At 46.5% G+C, this 19,996-nt stretch overlaps 1 protein-coding gene across 2 annotated transcripts in view; it reads left to right on the top strand.

The window, feature by feature from the left end:
- Positions 1-19,937, top strand: part of LOC120036268 (pneumococcal serine-rich repeat protein-like) — a 41,613-nt gene extending 21,676 nt beyond the window's left edge. Inside the window, exons 9-13 of one of the 2 annotated variants that reach the window (XM_038982744.1) lie at positions 5,210-5,292; positions 5,537-5,665; positions 8,346-8,468; positions 12,005-12,103; positions 19,788-19,937. In XM_038982744.1, coding sequence (XP_038838672.1) covers positions 5,210-5,292; positions 5,537-5,665; positions 8,346-8,468; positions 12,005-12,103; positions 19,788-19,926 — 573 coding nt within the window. In that variant the 3' untranslated portion in view covers positions 19,927-19,937. Of the gene's footprint in view, positions 1-5,209; positions 5,293-5,536; positions 5,666-8,345; positions 8,469-12,004; positions 12,104-19,787 lie in introns of those variants that run through there. The other variant, XR_005474444.1, reaches the window with a different exon arrangement.
- Positions 19,938-19,996: the final 59 nt, after the last annotated feature.

Genomic DNA, 19,996 nt, shown 5'->3' with positions numbered 1-19,996 from the left:
TGGTACTGGCGGTGTAGGGGATGTGTGTTGGTACTGGCGGTATAGGGGATGTGTGTTGGTACTGGCGGTGTAGGGGATGTGTGTTGGTATAGGGGATGTGTATTGGTACTGGCGGTATAGGGGATGTGTGTTGGTATAGGGGATGTGTGTTGGTATAGGGGATGTGTTGGTACTGGCGGTGTAGGGGATGTGTGTTGGTACTGGCGGTATAGGGGATGTGTGTTGGTACTGGTGGTATAGGGGATGTGTGTTGGTACTGGCGGTATAGGGGATGTGTATTGGTACTGGCGGTATAGGGGATGTGTATTGGTACTGGCGGTGTAGGGGATGTGTGTGTTGGTACTGGCGGTATAGGGGATGTGTATTGGTACTGGCGGTATAGGGGATGTGTATTGGTGCTGGCGGTATAGGGGATGTGTATTGGTGCTGGCGGTATAGGGGATGTGTATTGGTGCTGGCGGTATAGGGGATGTGTGTTGGTACTGGCGGTATAGGGGATGTGTGTTGGTATAGGGGATGTGTGTTGGTACTGGCGGTGTAGGGGATGTGTGTTGGTACTGGCGGTATAGGGGATGTGTGTTGGTACTGGCGGTATAGGGGATGTGTATTGGTGCTGGCGGTATAGGGGATGTGTATTGGTGCTGGCGGTATAGGGGATGTGTGTTGGTACTGGCGGTATAGGGGATGTGTGTGTTGGTACTGGGGGTGTAGGGGATGTGTGTTGGTATAGGGGATGTGTGTTGGTACTGGCGGTGTAGGGGATGTGTGTTGGTACTGGCGGTATAGGGGATGTGTGTTGGTACTGGCGGTATAGGGGATGTGTGTTGGTACTGGCGGTGTAGGGGATGTGTGTTGGTACTGGCGGTATAGGGGCTGTGTGTTGGTACTGGCGGTATAGGGGATGTGTGTTGGTATAGGGGATGTGTTTTGGTACTGGGGGTGTAGGGGATGTGTGTTGGTACTGGCGGTATAGGGGATGTGTGTTGGTACTGGTGGTATAGTGGATGTGTGTTGGTACTGGCGGTATAGGGGATGTGTGTTGGTACTGGTGGTATAGGGGATGTGTATTGGTACTGGCGGTATAGGGGATGTGTGTTGGTATAGGGGATGTGTGTTGGTACTGGCGGTGTAGGGGATGTGTGTTGGTATAGGGGATGTGTGTTGGTACTGGCGGTGTAGGGGATGTGTGTTGGTACTGGCGGTGTAGGGGATGTGTGTTGGTATAGGGGATGTGTGTTGGTACTGGCGGTGTAGGGGATGTGTGTTGGTACTGGCGGTATAGGGGATGTGTGTTGGTACTGGCGGTATAGGGGATGTGTGTTGGTACTGGCGGTATAGGGGATGTGTGTTGGTATAGGGGATGTGTGTTGGTACTGGCGGTATAGGGGATGTGTGTTGGTACTGGCGGTATAGGGGATGTGTGTTGGTACTGGCGGTATAGGGGATGTGTGTTGGTACTGGCGGTATAGGGGATGTGTGTTGGTACTGGCGGTATAGGGGATGTGTATTGGTACTGTCGGTGTAGGGGATGTGTATTGGTACTGTCGGTGTAGGGGATGTGTATTGGTACTGGCGGTATAGGGGATGTGTATTGGTGCTGGCGGTGTAAGGGATGTGTGTTTGTACTGGCGGTGTAGTGGATGTGTGTTGGTACTGGCGGTATAGGGGATGTGTGTTGGTACTGGCGGTATAGGGGATGTGTATTGGTACTGGCGGTATAGGGGATGTGTATTGGTACTGGCGGTGTAGGGGATGTGTATTGGTACTGGCGGTATAGGAGATGTGTATTGGTGCTGGCGGTATAGGGGATGTGTATTGGTGCTGGCGGTGTAGGGGATGTGTGTTGGTACTGGCGGTGTAGGGGATGTGTGTTGGTACTGGCGGTGTAGGGGATGTGTGTTGGTACTGGCGGTATAGGGGATGTGTGTTGGTACTGGCGGTATAGGGGATGTGTATTGGTACCTGCGGTATAGGGGATGTGTGTTGGTACTGGCGGTGTAGGGGATGTGTATTGGTACTGGCGGTGTAGGGGATGTGTATTGGTACTGGCGGTATAGGGGATGTGTGTTGGTACTGGCGGTGTAGGGGATGTGTGTCGGTACTGGCTGTTTAGGGGATGTGTGTCGGTACTGGCTGTTTAGGGGATGTGTGTCGGTACTGGCGGTATAGGGGATGTGTGTTGGTATAGGGGATGTGTGTTGGTACTGGCGGTGTAGGGGATGTGTGTTGGTACTGGCGGTATAGGGAATGTGTGTTGGTACTGGCGGTGTAGGGGATGTGTGTTGGTACTGGCGCTATAGGGGATGTGTGTTGGTACTGGCGGTATAGGGAATGTGTGTTGGTACTGGCGGTGTAGGGGATGTGTGTTGGTACTGGCGCTATAGGGGATGTATGTTGGTACTGGCGGTGTAGGGGATGTGTGTTGGTAAAGGGGATGTGTGTTGGTACTGGCGGTATAGGGGATGTATGTTGGTACTGGCGGTGTAGGGGATGTGTGTTGGTAAAGGGGATGTGTGTTGGTACTGGCAGTATAGGGGATGTGTATTGGTACTGGCGGTTTAGGGGATGTGTGTTGGTACTGGCGGTATAGGGGATGTGTGTTGGTATAGGGGATGTGTGTTGGTACTGGCGGTATAGGGGATGTGTGTTGGTACTGGCGGTATAGGGGATGTGTGTTGGTACTGGCGGTGTAGGGGATGTGTGTGTTGGTACTGGCGGTATAGGGGATGTGTGTTGGTACTGGCGGTGTAGGGGATGTGTGTTGGTATAAGGGATGTGTGTTGGTACTGGCGGTGTAGGGGATGTGTGTTGGTACTGGCGGTATAGGGGATGTGAGTTGGTACTGGTGATATAGTGGATGTGTGTTGGTACTGGCGGTATAGGGGATGTGTGTTGGTACTGGCGGTGTAGGGGATGTGTGTGTTGGTACTGGCGGTATAGGGGATGTGTGTTGGTACTGGCGGTGTAGGGGATGTGTGTTGGTATAAGGGATGTGTGTTGGTACTGGCGGTGTAGGGGATGTGTGTTGGTACTGGCGGTATAGGGGATGTGAGTTGGTACTGGCGGTATAGGGGATGTGTGTTGGTACTGGCGATGTAGGGGATGTGTGTTGGTATAGGGGATGTGTATTGGTACTGGCGGTATAGGGGATGTGTATTGGTACTGGCGGTATAGGGGATGTGTGTTGGTATAGGGGGTGTAGGGGATGTGTGTTGGTATAGGGGATGTGTGTTGGTACTGGCGGTGTAGGGGATGTGTGTTGGTACTGGCGGTGTAGGGGATGTGTGTTGGTACTGGCGGTGTAGGGGATGTGTGTTACTGGCGGTATAGGGGATGTGTGTTGGTACTGGCGGTGTAGGGGATGTGTTTTGGTACTGGCGGTATAGTCGATGTGTGTTGGTACTGGCGGTATAGGGGATGTGTGTTGGTATAGGGGATGTGTATTGGTACTGGCGGTGTAGGGGATGTGTGTTGGTACTGGCGGTGTAGGGGATGTGTGTTGGTACTGGCGGTGTAGGGGATGTGTATTGGTACTGGCGGTATAGGGGATGTGTGTTGGTACTGGTGGTATAGGGGATGTGTGTTGGTACTGGCGGTATAGGGGATGTGTGTTGGTACTGGCGGTATAGGGGATGTGTATTGGTACTGGCGGTATAGGGGATGTGTGTTGGTACTGGCGGTATAGGGGATGTGTGTTGGTACTGGCGGTATAGGGGATGTGTATTGGTACTGGCGGTATAGGGGATGTGTATTGGTACTGGCGGTATAGGGGATGTGTGTTGGTATAGGGGATGTGTGTTGGTACTGGCGGTATAGGGGATGTGTGTTGGTATAGGGGATGTGTGTTGGTACTGGCGGTATAGGGGATGTGTGTTGGTACTGGCGGTATAGGGGATGTGTGTTGGTACTGGCGGTATAGGGGATGTGTATTGGTACTGGCGGTATAGGGGATGTGTGTTGGTACTGGTGGTATAGGGGATGTGTATTGGTACTGGCGGTATAGGGGATGTGTGTTGGTACTGGCGGTATAGGGGATGTGTGTTGGTATAGGGGATGTGTGTTGGTACTGGCGGTGTAGGGGATGTGTGTTGGTACTGGCGGTGTAGGGGATGTGTGTTGGTACTGGCGGTGTAGGGGATGTGTATTGGTACTGGCGGTATAGGGGATGTGTATTGGTGCTGGCGGTATAAGGGATGTTTGTTGGTACTGGCGGTGTAGGGGATGTGTGTTGGTATAGGGGATGTTTGTTGGTCCTGGCGGTGTAGGGGATGTGTGTTGGTATAGGGGAGGTGTATTGGTACTGGCGGTATAGGGGATGTGTGTGTTGGTACTGGCGGTGTAGGGGATGTGTGTTGGTATAGGGGATGTGTGTTGGTACTGGCGGTATAGGGGATGTGTGTTGGTACTGGCGGTATAGGGGATGTGTGTTGGTACTGGCGGTGTAGGGGATGTGTGTTGGTACTGGCGGTATAGGGGATGTGTATTGGTACTGGCGGTGTAGGGGATGTTTTGGGATGTGTATTAGTACTGGCTGTACAATGCTTTCAGAAAGTATTCAGACCCCTTTACTTTTCCCACATTTTGTTATGTTACAGCCTTATTCGAAAATGGATTAAATCGTTTCTTTCCCTCATCAACCTACACACAATATCCCATATTGACAAAGCAAAAACAGGTTTGTTGAATTTTACATAAGTATTCAGACCTTTTACTCAGTACTTTGTTGAAGCACCTTTGGCAGCGATTACAGCCTCAAGTCTTCTTTGGTATGAAGATACAAGCTTGGCACACCTGTATTTGGGGAGTTTCTCCCATTCTTCTCTGCAGATCATTTCAAGCTCTGTCAGGTTGGACGGGGAGCGTTGCTGCACAGCTATTTTCAGGTCTCTCCAAAGATGTTCGATCGGGTTCAAGTCCGGGCTCTGGCTGGGCCACTCAAGGACATTCAGAGACTTGTCCCACACCACTTCTGCGTTGTCTTGGCTGTGTGCTTAGGGTTGTAGTCCTGTTGGAAGGTGAACCTTCGCCCCAGTCTGAGGTCCTGAGCGCTCTGGAGCAGATTTTCATTAATTTTTCATTATCTCTCTGTACTTTGCTCCGTTCATCTTTCACTCCATCCTGACTAGTCTGCCAGTCATCCCCACAGCATGATGCTTCATCGTAAGGATGGTGCCAGGTTTAACAATCGTTCCATCTCTCTCTCCTGTAGCCTGCGTCTGCTCGGGGTATTGGAATCCAGGTTATTCACAAGTGGAGTCAGATGCCATGCAAGAGACCGCTCCTAGTGCAGAAGTACGTCAGCACCCTGAGAATGATACTTCTAGTGTTGTGAATGTGATTTTAGCCTGGTCCCAGATCTGTTGGTGCTGTCTTGCCATCTCATGACTATAGGACCTTGGCAAGACGGAGCAAGCAGACCTGGGACCAGCCAGTCTAGTGTGATTGACCAGTAAACTGAAATGGATTATGATAATAACATTACCGTTGCTTCAGGATTGTCTCTGAGTCTAAACGATGCGTGTTGTATCTCTCTCAGGTATCTGCACAAGCCCTATCTCATCAGCGGGAATAAGTTTGACCTGCGTATCTATGTGTACGTGACGTCTTACGACCCGCTCCGTGTTTACATCTTCCAAGACGGACTTGTCCGTTTCGCCAGCTGCAAGTAAGTCATTTGTTTTAATATGTTTTACCTGTTTCGTTCAGTCACCCCGTTTCAGTTATTTATCTCCATCTTTGAAAGATTTCCATAAAGCCTGCAGGTATAAGGCTTCATAGCATGTTATAGATATGTTATATAGCATGTATGAGCTTTTATAATGGCTCATGCTGTGTGTGTCTCTATCAACATGTTCCCATATGGTCCCTGTGACGGGTGTTCCGTGTAATGATTGGTCTGGTGTTCAGTGTAATGATTGGTCCCTGTGACGGGTGTTCAGTGTAATGATTGGTCACTGTGACGGGTGTTCCGTGTAATGATTGGTCTGGTGTTCCGTGTAATGATTGGTCTGGTGTTCAGTGTAATGATTGGTCCCTGTGACGGGTGTTCAGTGTAATGATTGGTCACTGTGACGGGTGTTCCGTGTAATGATTGGTCTGGTGTTCAGTGTAATGATTGGTCCCTGTGACGGGTGTTCAGTGTAATGATTGGTCACTGTGACGGGTGTTCCGTGTAATGATTGGTCTGGTGTTCAGTGTAATGATTGGTCTGGTGTTCAGTGTAATGATTGGTCACTGTGTCGGGTGTTCAGTGTAATGATTGGTCACTGTGACGGGTGTTCCGTGTAATGATTGGTCTGGTGTTCAGTGTAATGATTGGTCCCTGTGACGGGTGTTCAGTGTAATGATTGGTCACTGTGACGGGTGTTCCGTGTAATGATTGGTCTGGTGTTCAGTGTAATGATTGGTCTGGTGTTCAGTGTAATGATTGGTCACTGTGTCGGGTGTTCAGTGTAATGATTGGTCGGGTGTTCAGTGTAATGATTGGTCACTGTGTCGGGTGTTCAGTGTAATGATTGGTCGGGTGTTCAGTGTAATGATTGGTCCCTGTGTCGGTGTTCAGTGTAATGATTGGTCGGGTGTTCAGTGTAATGATTGGTCACTGTGTCGGGTGTTCAGTGTAATGATTGGTCGGGTGTTCAGTGTAATGATTGGTCCCTGTGTCGGTGTTCAGTGTAATGATTGGTCTGGTGTTCAGTGTAATGATTGGTCACTGTGTCGGTGTTCAGTGTAATGATTGGTCCCTGTGTCGGGTGTTCAGTGTAATGATTGGTCGGGTGTTCAGTGTAATGATTTGTCGGGTGTTCAGTGTAATGATTGGTCTGGTGTTCAGTGTAATGATTGGTCACTGTGACGGGTGTTCAGTGTAATGATTGGTCACTGACGGGTGTTCAGTGTAATGATTGGTCCCTGTGTCGGGTGTTCAGTGTAATGATTGGTCGGGTGTTCAGTGTAATGATTGGTCGGGTGTTCAGTGTAATGATTGGTCCCTGTGTCGGGTGTTCAGTGTAATGATTGGTCCCTGTGTCGGGTGTTCAGTGTAATGATTGGTCGGGTGTTCAGTGTAATGATTGGTCACTATGTCGGGTGTTCAGTGTAATGATTGGTCCCTGTGTCGGGTGTTCAGTGTAATGATTGGTCCCTGTGTCGGGTGTTCAGCGTAATGATTGGTCGGGTGTTCAGTGTAATGATTGGTCTGGTGTTCAGTGTAATGATTGGTCCCTGTGTCGGTGTTCAGTGTAATGATTGGTCTGGTGTTCAGTGTAATGATTGGTCCCTGTGTCGGGTGTTCAGTGTAATGATTGGTCCCTGTGTTGGGTGTTCAGTGTAATGATTGGTCTGGTGTTCAGTGTAATGATTGGTCACTGTGTCGGGTGTTCAGTGTAATGATTGGTCTCTGTGTCGGGTGTTCAGTGTAATGATTGGTCACTGTGTCGGGTGTTCAGTGTAATGATTGGTCTGGTGTTCAGTGTAATGATTGGTCGGGTGTTCAGTGTAATGATTGGTCCCTGTGTCGGGTGTTCAGCGTAATGATTGGTCGGGTGTTCAGTGTAATGATTGGTCTGGTGTTCAGTGTAATGATTGGTCCCTGTGTCGGGTGTTCAGTGTAATGATTGGTCCCTGTGTCGGTGTTCAGTGTAATGATTGGTCGGGTGTTCAGTGTAATGATTGGTCCCTGTGTCGGGTGTTCAGCGTAATGATTGGTCACTGTGTCGGGTGTTCAGTGTAATGATTGGTCACTATGTCGGGTGTTCAGTGTAATGATTGGTCACTATGTCGGGTGTTCAGTGTAATGATTGGTCGGGTGTTCAGTGTAATGATTGGTCGGGTGTTCAGTGTAATGATTGGTCCCTGTGTCGGGTGTTCAGTGTAATGATTGGTCCCTGTGTCGGGTGTTCAGTGTAATGATTGGTCCCTGTGTCGGGTGTTCAGCGTAATGATTGGTCGGGTGTTCAGTGTAATGATTGGTCGGGTGTTCAGTGTAATGATTGGTCACTATGTCGGGTGTTCAGTGTAATGATTGGTCACTATGTCGGGCGTTCAGTGTAATGATTGGTCACTGTGTCGGGCGTTCAGCGTAATGATTGGTCACTATGTCGGGTGTTCAGGGTAATGATTGGTCGGGTGTTCAGTGTAATGATTGGTCACTGTGTCGGGCGTTCAGTGTAATGATTGGTCGGGTGTTCAGTGTAATGATTGGTCACTGTGTCGGGCGTTCAGTGTAATGATTGGTCGGGTGTTCAGTGTAATGATTGGTCACTGTGTCGGGCGTTCAGCGTAATGATTGGTCACTGTGTCGGGTGTTCAGTGTAATGATTGGTCACAGTATTTGTTCTCCTCTGTAGGTATTCGTCGTCTATGAAAAGCCTTGGCAACAAGTTCATGCACCTGACCAACTACAGCGTGAACAAGAAGAACTCAGACTATCAGAGCAATGACAGTGACAAGGCCTGCCAGGGACACAAGTGGTAACCATGTTTTATTGGATATTACAAACTGGGTGGTTCCAGCCCTGAATGCTGATTGGCTGACAGCTGTGGTATATCAGACTGTATACCACGGTATGACAAAACATTTATTTTTACTGCTCTAGTTATGTTGGTAACCAGTTTATAATAGCAGTAAGGCACCTCAGGGGTTTGTGGTATATGGTCAATATACCACGGCTAAGGGCTGTATCCAGGCACTAAGAACCTCCCTTAGCCGTGGTATATTGGCCATATACCACACCCCTTCGTGCCTTATTATTTAAATATATGCCATTTGGCTGACCCTTTTGTCCAAAGCGACTTACATTCATGCCTACTTACATGCATGTCAGTAGCACATAACAAACATACATACATACATACATACATACACACATACATACATACATACACACATACATACACACATATATTACATACGTACGTACATACACACATATATTACATACATACATACATACACACATATATTACATACATACATACATACATACATACATACATACATACATATATTACATACATATATTACATACTTACATACATATATTACATACATACATACATATATTACATACATACATACATATATTACATACATACATACATATATTACATATATTACATACATATATTACATACATATATTACATATATTACATACATACATACATATATTACATATAATACATACATGCATATATTACATATATTACATACATACATGCATATATTACATATATTACATACATAACGGACGGACGGACGGAACGACATGACATACAGTTGAAGTCGGAAGTTTACATACACCTTGGCCAAATACATTTAAACTCAGTTTTTTGCAATTCCTGACATTTAATCCTAATAAAAATTGGATTCAGGCGTTTGGAAATTGCTCCCAAGGATGAACCAGATTTGTGGAGGTCTGCAATTTTTTTTCTGAGGTCTTGGCTGATTTCTTTAGATTTTTCCATGATGTCAAACAAAGAGGCACTGCGTTTGAAGATAGGCCTTGAAATACATCCCCAGGTTAACCTTCAATTGACTCAAATGATGTCAATTAGCCTATCAGAAGCTTCTAAAGCCATGACATCATCTTCTGGAATTTTCCAATCTGTTTAAAGGCACAGTCAACTTAGTGTATGTAAACTTCTGACCCACTGGAATTGTGATACAGTGAATTATAAGTGAAATAATCTGCCTGTAAACAATTGTTGGAAAAATTACTTGTGTCATGCACAAAGTAGATGTACTAACCGACTTGCCAAAACTATAGTTTGTTAACAAGGCATTTGTGGAGTGGTTGAAAAACAAGTTTTAATGACTCCAACCTAAGTGTACGTAAACATCCGACTTCAGCTGTACATAACATTTGTTATAGTTGAATTTGGAAGTTTATATACACTTAGGTTGGAGTTAGGAAAATCAAAAGAAATCAGCCAAGACCTCAGATCCGGTTCATCCTTGGGAGAAAATTCCAAACGCCTGAAGGTACGAAGTTCATCTGTACAAACAATAGTACGCAAGTATAAACACCATGGGACCACGCAGCTGCCATACCGCTCAGGAAGGAGATGCGTTCTGTCTCTTAGAGATGAACGTACTTTGGTGCGAAAAGTGCAACAGCAAAGGACCTTGTGAAGATGCTGGAGGAAACGGGTACAAACGTATCTATATCCACAGTAAAACGAGTCCTATATCGACATAACCTGAAAGGCCGCTCAGCAAGGAAGAAGCCACTGCTCCAAAACCGCCATAAAAAAGCCAGACTATGGTTTGCAACTGCACATGGGGACAAAGATGGTACTTTTTGGAGAAATGACCTCTGGTCTGATGAAACAAAAATAGAACTGTTTGGTCATAATGACCATCGTTATGTTTGGAGGAAAAAGGGGGGAGGCTTGCAAGCCGAAGAACACCATCCCAACCGTGAAGCACGGGGGTGGCAGCATCATGTTGTAGGGGTGCTTTGCTGCAGGAGGGACTGGTGCACTTCACAAAATAGATGGCATCATGAGGTAGGAAAATTAAGTGGATATATTGAAGCAACATCTCAGACATCCGTCAGGAAGTTAAAGCTTGGTCGCGAATGGGTCTTCCAAATGGACAATGACCCCAAGCATACTTCCAAAGTTGTGACAAAATGGCTTAAGGACAACAAAGTCAAGGTATTGGAGTGGCCATCACAGAGCCCTGACCTCGATCCTGCAGAACTGAAAAGCGTGTGCGAGCAAGGAGGCCTACAAACCTGACTCAGTTACACCAGCTCTGTCAGGAGGAATGGGCCAAAATTCACCCAACTTATTATGGGAAGCTTGTGGAAGGCTACCCGAAACGTTTGACCCAAGTTAAACAATTTAAAGGCAATGCTACCAAATACTAATTGAGTGTATGTAAACTTCTGACTCACTGGGAATGTGATGAAAGAAATAAAAGCTGAAATAAATAATTCTCTCTCCTATTATTCTGACATTTCACATTCTTAAAATAAAGTGGTGATCCTAACTGACCGAAGACAGGGAATATTTACTAGGATTAAATGTCAGGAATTGTGAAAAACTGAGTTTAAATGTATTTGGCTAAGGTGTATGTAAACTTCTGACTTCAACTGTACATACATGACAGACAGGCAAGTCAGTAGCACATAACAGACACACACTACCAGTCAAAAGTTTGAACACCTATTCATTCAAGGGATTTTCTTTATTTTTACTATTTTCTACGTTGTCGAATAATAGTGAAGACATCAAAACTATGAAATTAAACATATGGAATCATGTAGTAACCAAAAATAGATTTTATTTTAGAGATTCTTCAAATAGCCACCTGATTAGAGGAATTTGATTCCTCTGTGTTTGTTAACCAATTTAATTATAACAAAGCAAACACTCTGTCCGTTTCTAAGAATTTGTAAGGTTCTTATTTGCATAAAATAGACAAAGACCAGTCTCCAAATTAATCAATAGCGTTTATTCTCGAGAGCTCTGTTTATCATTTCTGGTACATTTGGTCTATATACCTCGCATTTCGTCATAAACGTCCCCCCTCCTCTCAGATACAATGGCAACATAGTTCACAAGTCTTCTTCACATTCCTTGTCCGCCACCTGTTATACAATCTACCACAAGGCCAAGGTTTCTCCCCTCCCTGGGTGGGGAGACTTCCACCCCTGTTATCAGTTCCACAGTGGTCACAAGTTGTCTGCCACAGTTCCTTGCCTACCAACAGTCCCTCTTTCTTATGGACAAACATGATTCATCAGACAGGATATAATTCTGTTAGTTATAATTCTACGTTACATGTATACATAATTTAGTCATTATTCATAAAATTCCCATAACACCCTTTGCCTTGAAGACAGCTTTGCACACTCTTTCATAAACGAGGACATTTCTAAGTGAACCCCCCCCAACCTGTTGGAACGGTAGTGTACGTACCTGTCGGTAGCAGGGTTTTCATTCTATAATTGGACTCAGGTGTGTGCTTGTGTTTCCGTGCACCTGTGTGTGTGGCAGGGCTCTGAAGGCGCTGTGGCATTACCTGGGTTGTAAGGGAGTCAACACTACGCTGATCTGGGAGAAGATCAAGGACATCGTCATGAAGACCATCATTGCGTAAGTCAAGAGTACTATAACACGGTAGTATTTAACATCTATGGTGTAAGTCAGAGTTAAATACTACCTTATTATAGTACATCTATGGTGTAAGAGTTAAATACTACCTCGTACATCTATGGTGTAAGTCAGAGTTAAATACTACCGTGTTATAGTACATCTATGGTGTAAGTCAGAGTTAAATACTACCGTGTTATAGTACATCTATGGTGTAAGTCAGAGTTAAATACTACCTCGTACATCTATGGTGTAAGTCGGAGTTAAATACTACCGTGTTATAGTACATCTATGGGGCATGTCTTTTAATGAGGCACTGTATGTCCCAGAATAAGTAGGTGTGGCCCAATGACTGTAAAAAGAATGGACACGGATGGATCACGTGACACCATTCATTCCTATGTAAAGACTCAATAACTCATTGAAGCCAAAATGAAGACAGATGGTGTCCCATGGGGACATGCACAGTTTGAGCCACTCCAGGAAGTGACGGTGGAGGCTAGCTCAGTGCTGCCCCCTGTCGTTGTGTAAAGGCGGTGGAGGCTAGCTCAGTGCTGCCCCCTGTCGTTGTGTAAAGGCGGTGGAGGCTAGCTCAGTGCTGCCCCCTGTCGTTGTGTAAAGGCGGTGGAGGCTAGCTCAGTGCTGCCCCCTGTCGTTGTGTAAAGGCGGTGGAGGCTAGCTCAGTGCTGCCCCCTGTCGTTGTGTAAAGGCGGTGGAGGCTAGCTCAGTGCTGCCCCCTGTCGTTGTGTAAAGGCAGCTACACGCGTCACGTAAACGGAGTGAGGGACCGTCGAATACAGTCTGTTCCAAAGTTTGAGCCACACCAATGTACGTATGACTACACCACATGACCAAAAGTATGTGGACACCCGCTCATCAAACATCTCATTTCAAAATCATGGGCATTAATATGGAGTTGGTCCCCCCCTTATGCTGCTGTAACAGCCTCCACTCTTCTGGGAAGGCTTTCCACTAGATGTTGGAACATTGCTGCTATAACAGCCTCCACTCTTCAGGGAAGGCTTTCCACTAGATGTTGGAACATTTGCTGCTATAACAGCCTCCACTCTTCTGGGAAGGCTTTCCACTAGATGTTGGAACATTGCTGCTATAACAGCCTCCACTCTCTGGGAAGGCTTTCCACTAGATGTTGGAACATTGCTGCTATAACAGCCTCCACTCTTCTGGGAAGGCTTTCCACTAGATGTTGGAACATTGCTGCTATAACAGCCTCCACTCTTCTGGGAAGGCTTTCCACTAGATGTTGGAACATTGCTGCTATAACAGCCTCCACTCTTCTGGGAAGGCTTTCCACTAGATGATGGAACATTGCTGCTATAACAGCCTCCACTCTTCTGGGAAGGCTTTCCACTAGTTGATGGAACATTGCTGCTATAACAGCCTCCAGTCTTCTGGGAAGGCTTTCCACTAGATGTTGGAACATTGCTGCTATAACAGCTTCCACTCTTCAGGGAAGGCTTTCCACTAGATGTTGGAACATTTGCTGCTATAACAGCCTCCACTCTTCTGGGAAGGCTTTCCACTAGATGTTGGAACATTTGCTGCTATAACAGCCTCCACTCTTCTGGGAAGGCTTTCCACTAGATGTTGGAACATTTGCTGCTATAACAGCCTCCACTCTTCTGGGAAGGCTTTCCACTAGATGTTGGAACATTGCTGCTATAACAGCCTCCACTCTCTGGGAAGGCTTTCCACTAGATGTTGGAACATTGCTGCTATAACAGCCTCCACTCTTCTGGGAAGGCTTTCCACTAGATGTTGGAACATTGCTGCTATAACAGCCTCCACTCTTCTGGGAAGGCTTTCCACTAGATGTTGGAACATTGCTGCTATAACAGCCTCCACTCTTCTGGGAAGGCTTTCCACTAGATGATGGAACATTGCTGCTATAACAGCCTCCACTCTTCTGGGAAGGCTTTCCACTAGATGATGGAACATTGCTGCTATAACAGCCTCCAGTCTTCTGGGAAGGCTTTCCACTAGATGTTGGAACATTGTAGCTATAACAGCTTCCACTCTTCAGGGAAGGCTTTCCACTAGATGTTGGAACATTTGCTGCTATAACAGCCTCCACTCTTCTGGGAAGGCTTTCCACTAGATGTTGGAACATTTGCTGCTATAACAGCCTCCACTCTTCTGGGAAGGCTTTCCACTAGATGTTGGAACATTGCTGCTATAACAGCCTCCACTCTCTGGGAAGGCTTTCCACTAGATGTTGGAACATTGCTGCTATAACAGCCTCCACTCTTCTGGGAAGGCTTTCCACTAGATGTTGGAACATTGCTGCTATAACAGCCTCCACTCTTCTGGGAAGGCTTTCCACTAGATGATGGAACATTGCTGCTATAACAGCCTCCACTCTTCTGGGAAGGCTTTCCACTAGATGTTTGGAACATTGCTGCTATAACAGCCTCCACTCTTCTGGGAAGGCTTTCCATTAGATGTTGGAACATTGCTGCTATAACAGCCTCCACTCTTCTGGGAAGGCTTTCCACTAGATGATGGAACATTGCTGCTATAACAGCTTCCACTCTTCTGGGAAGGCTTTCCACTAGATGTTGGAACATTGCTGCTATAACAGCCTCCACTCTTCTGGGAAGGCTTTCCACTAGATGTTGGAACATTGCTCCTATAACAGCCTCCACTCTTCTGGGAAGGCTTTCCACTAGATGGTGGAACATTGCTGCTATAACAGCCTCCACTCTTCTGGGAAGGCTTTCCACTAGATGTTGGAACATTGCTGCTGTAACAGCCTCCACTCTTCTGGGAAGGCTTTCCACTAGATGTTGGAACATTGCTGCTATAACAGTCTCCACTCTTCTGGGAAGGCTTTCCACTAGATGTTGGAACATTGCTGCTATAACAGCCTCTACTCTTCTGGGAAGGCTTTCCACTAGATGTTGGAACATTGCTGCTATAACAGCCTCCACTCTTCTGGGAAGGCTTTCCACTAGATGTTGGAACATTGCTGCTGGGACTTGCTTCCATTCAGCCACAAGAGCATTAGTGAGGTCAGGCACTGATGTTGGGCGATTAGGCCTGGCTCGCAGTCGGCGTTCCAATTCATCCCAAATGTGTTCGATGGGGTTGAGGTCAGGGCTCTGTGCAGGCCAGTCAAGTTCTTCCACACCGATCTTGACAAACCATTTCTGTATGGACCTTGCTTTGTGCACAGGGGCATTGTCATGCTGAAACAGGAAAGGGCCTTCCCCAAACCGTTGCCACAAAGTTGGAAGCACAGAATCGTCTAGAATGTCTTATATGCTGTAGCGTTAAGATTTCCCTTAACTGGAACTAACGGGCCTGAACAACCCCAGACCATTATTCCTCCTCCACCAAACTTTACAGTTGGCACTATGCATTTGGGCAGGTAACATTCTCCTGGCATTCGCCAAACCCAGATTAGTCCGTCAGACTGCGAGATGGCGAAACGCGTTTTCACTGCTACAGAGTCCAATGGCGGTGAGCTTTACACCACTCCAGCCAACGCTTGGCATTGCGCATTGTGATCTTAGGCTTGTGTGCGGCTGCTCAGCCATGGAAACCCATTTCATGAAGCTCCCGACGAAACTGTTCTTGTTTGGAACTCGGAGGTGATCGTTGAAATCAAGGACAGACGATTTTTACGCACTTCAGCACTCGGCGGTCCTGTTCTGTGAGCTTGTGTGGCCTACCACTTCGCGGCTGAGCCGTTGTTGCTCCTAGACGTTTCTACTTCACAATAATAACACTTACAGTTGACCGGGACCACTCTAGCAAGGCAGACATTTTAAGAACTTACTTGTTGGAAAGGTGGCATCCTATGACGGTGCCACATTGAAAGCCACTGTGCTCTTCAGTAATGCCATTCTACTACCAGTGTTTGTCTATGGAGATTGCATGGCTGTGTACTCGATTTTTATACACTTGTCAGCTCCTCCAAAAACAATTGTTCTCAAAAAGTGATCTCACTCTGCCCAAACGTGATCTCACTCTGCCCAAACGTGATCTCACACTGCCCAAACGTGATCTCACTCTGCCTAAACGTGATCTCACACTGCCTAACCGTGATCTCACACTGCCTAAACGTGATCTCACTCTGTCTAAACGTGATCTCACTCTGTCTAAACGTGATCTCACTCTGTCTAAACGTGATCTCACACTGCCTAAACGTGATCTCACACTGCCTAAACGTGATCTCACTCTGTCTAAACGTGATCTCACTCTGTCTAAACGTGATCTCACTCTGTCTAAACGTGATCTCACTCTGTCTAAACGTGATCTCACTCTGTCTAAACGTGATCTCACTCTGTCTAAACGTGATCTCACTCTGTCTAAACGCGATCTCACTGTCTAAACGTGATCTCACTCTGTCTAAACGTGATCTCACTCTGTCTAAACGTGATCTCACACTGCCTAAACGTGATCTCACTCTGTCTAAACGCGATCTCACTCTGTCTAAACGCGATCTCACTCTGTCTAAACGTGATCTCACTCTCACTCTGTCTAAACGTGATCTCACTCTCACTCTGTCTAAACGTGATCTCAATCTCACTCTGTCTAAACGTGATCTCACTCTGTCCAAACGTGATCTCACTCTTTCTAAACGCGATCTCACTCTGTCTAAACGCGATCTCACTCTGTCTAAACGCGATCTCACTCTGTCTAAACGTGATCTCACTCTCACTCTGTCTAAACGTGATCTCACTCTCACTCTGTCTAAACGTGATCTCACTCTCACTCTGTCTAAACGTGATCTCAATCTCACTCTGTCTAAACGCGATCTCACTCTGTCCAAACGCACTCTCACTCTGTCTAAACGTGATCTCACTCTGTCTAAACGTGATCTCACTCTGTCTAAACGTGATCTCACTCTGTCTAAACGTGATCTCACTCTGTCTAAACGCAATCTCACTCTGTCCAAACGCACTCTCACTCTGTCTAAACGTGATCTCACTCTGTCTAAACGTGATCTCACTCTGTCTAAACGCGATCTCACTCTGTCTAAACGCGATCTCACTCTGTCTAAACGCGATCTCACACTGTCTAAACGCGATCTCACTCTGCCTAAACGTGATCTCACTCTGCCTAAACGTGATCTCACTCTGCCTAAACGTGATCTCACTCTGCCTAAACGTGATCTCACTCTGCCTAAACGTGATCTCACACTGTCTAAACGTGATCTCACACTGCCTAAACGTGATCTCACACTGTCTAAACGTGATCTCACTCTGCCTAAACGTGATCTCACACTGTCTAAACGTGATCTCACACTGCCCAAACGTGATCTCACTCTGCCTAAACGTGATCTCACACTGCCTAACCGTGATCTCACACTGCCTAAACGTGATCTCACACTGCCTAAACGTGATCTCACTCTGTCTAAACGTGATCTCACTCTGTCTAAACGTGATCTCACACTGCCTAAACGTGATCTCACACTGCCTAAACGTGATCTCACTCTGTCTAAACGTGATCTCACTCTGTCTAAACGTGATCTCACTCTGTCTAAACGTGATCTCACTCTGTCTAAACGTGATCTCACTCTGTCTAAACGTGATCTCACTCTGTCTAAACGTGATCTCACTCTGTCTAAACGTGATCTCACACTGCCTAAACGTGATCTCACTCTGTCTAAACGCGATCTCACTCTGTCTAAACGCGATCTCACTCTGTCTAAACGCGATCTCACTCTGTCTAAACGTGATCTCACTCTCACTCTGTCTAAACGTGATCTCACTCTCACTCTGTCTAAACGTGATCTCAATCTCACTCTGTCTAAACGTGATCTCACTCTGTCCAAACGTGATCTCACTCTTTCTAAACGCGATCTCACTCTGTCTAAACGCGATCTCACTCTGTCTAAACGTGATCTCACTCTGTCTAAACGTGATCTCAATCTCACTCTGTCTAAACGCGATCTCACTCTGTCTAAACGCGATCTCACTCTGTCTAAACGTGATCTCACTCTGTCTAAATGTGATCTCACTCTCACTCTGTCTAAACGTGATCTCACTCTCACTCTGTCTAAACGTGATCTCAATCTCACTCTGTCTAAACGCAATCTCACTCTGTCCAAACGCACTCTCACTCTGTCTAAACGTGATCTCACTCTGTCTAAACGTGATCTCACTCTGTCTAAACGTGATCTCACTCTGTCTAAACGTGATCTCACTCTGTCTAAACGCAATCTCACTCTGTCCAAACGCACTCTCACTCTGTCTAAACGTGATCTCACTCTGTCTAAACGTGATCTCACTCTGTCTAAACGCGATCTCACTCTGTCTAAACGCGATCTCACTCTGTCTAAACGCGATCTCACACTGTCTAAACGCGATCTCACTCTGCCTAAACGTGATCTCACTCTGCCTAAACGTGATCTCACTCTGCCTAAACGTGATCTCACTCTGCCTAAACGTGATCTCACACTGCCTAAACGTGATCTCACACTGCCTAAACGTGATCTCACACTGCCTAAACGTGATCTCACACTGCCTAAACGTGATCTCACTCTGTCTAAACGTGATCTCACTCTGCCTAAACGTGATCTCACTCTGCCTAAACGTGATCTCACTCTGCCTAAACGTGATCTCACTCTGTCTAAACGTGATCTCACTCTGTCTAAACGTGATCTCACTCTGTCTAAACGTGATCTCACTCTGTCTAAACGTGATCTCACACTGCCTAAACGTGATCTCACACTGCCTAAACGTGATCTCACTCTGCCTAAACGTGATCTCACTCTGCCTAAACGTGATCTCACTCTGCCTAAACGTGATCTCACACTGCCTAAACGTGATCTCACACTGCCTAAACGTGATCTCACACTGCCTAAACGTGATCTCACTCTGTCTAAACGTGATCTCACACTGCCTAAACGTGATCTCACTCTGTCTAAACGTGATCTCACTCTGTCTAAACGTGATCTCACTCTGTCTAAACGTGATCTCACTCTGTCTAAACGTGATCTCACTCTGTCTAAACGTGATCTCACTCTGTCTAAACGTGATCTCACTCTGCCTAAACGTGATCTCACTCTGCCTAAACGTGATCTCACTCTGCCTAAACGCGATCTCACTCTGCCTAAACGCGATCTCACTCTGCCTAAACGCGATCTCACACTGCCTAAACGTGATCTCACACTGTCTAAACGTGATCTCACTCTGTCCAAACGTGATCTCACTCTGTCTAAACGTGATCTCACATCAATCCCAATGCCGTTCCGGTATGCAGCAGGGGGAAACACTGCTCTGTCTGTTTCAATAAGCTGGAATTGGTTGTCAGTCTTTATTCTTTCTACCGTGATTGTCCCACCCCCCAAAAAAAAGTTTTACACGAAGATTGCAATTTTCTCATTCGCTATAATGGGGGATCCTGTTTTCTGCAAACAATGTCTGCAGTACCGCGGTCGGCTTTGATATTCCGTGGCTTCAATGAGAGGGGGGCAGTCGTTCTCCTCTGGGCGTTATGTAATTCATTATGAGTGCATTGGTAAGCAAGCAGGTGTAATGCTTTAGCTTGTCATAGGGCATATGAGCCTTTTATAAGGTCGTCTACAATGTTCTCTCTCTCTATGTATCAGGTCTGACCCGTACGTGCAGTTATAACGCTCTATAGATTGTTAGAAGCACGTATGAGCCTTTTTATAATGTGTTTATAATGTTTTTGTGTGTCTCTATTGTATCAGGTCTGACCCGTACGTCAACACGCTGGTCAAGCTCCACCTGCGCTCCCCCTACAGCTGTCATGAGCTGTTTGGCTTTGACATCATGCTGGATGAGAACCTCAAGCCTTGGGTTCTGGAGGTCAATATATCTCCAAGGTAACAAACAGTACAGACCATTCTGCCTGGTTGGAAGATTCCCTCCCTGTGGTAGGTCGCCTAGTGGCTAAGGA

The sequence above is a fragment of the Salvelinus namaycush genome, unplaced genomic scaffold (genome assembly GCF_016432855.1).
Source record: "Salvelinus namaycush isolate Seneca unplaced genomic scaffold, SaNama_1.0 Scaffold1275, whole genome shotgun sequence".
NCBI lineage: Eukaryota > Metazoa > Chordata > Actinopteri > Salmoniformes > Salmonidae > Salvelinus > Salvelinus namaycush.
Note: the sequence above shows the minus strand (reverse complement) of the source record. Positions and strands in the feature narration are given on the sequence as shown.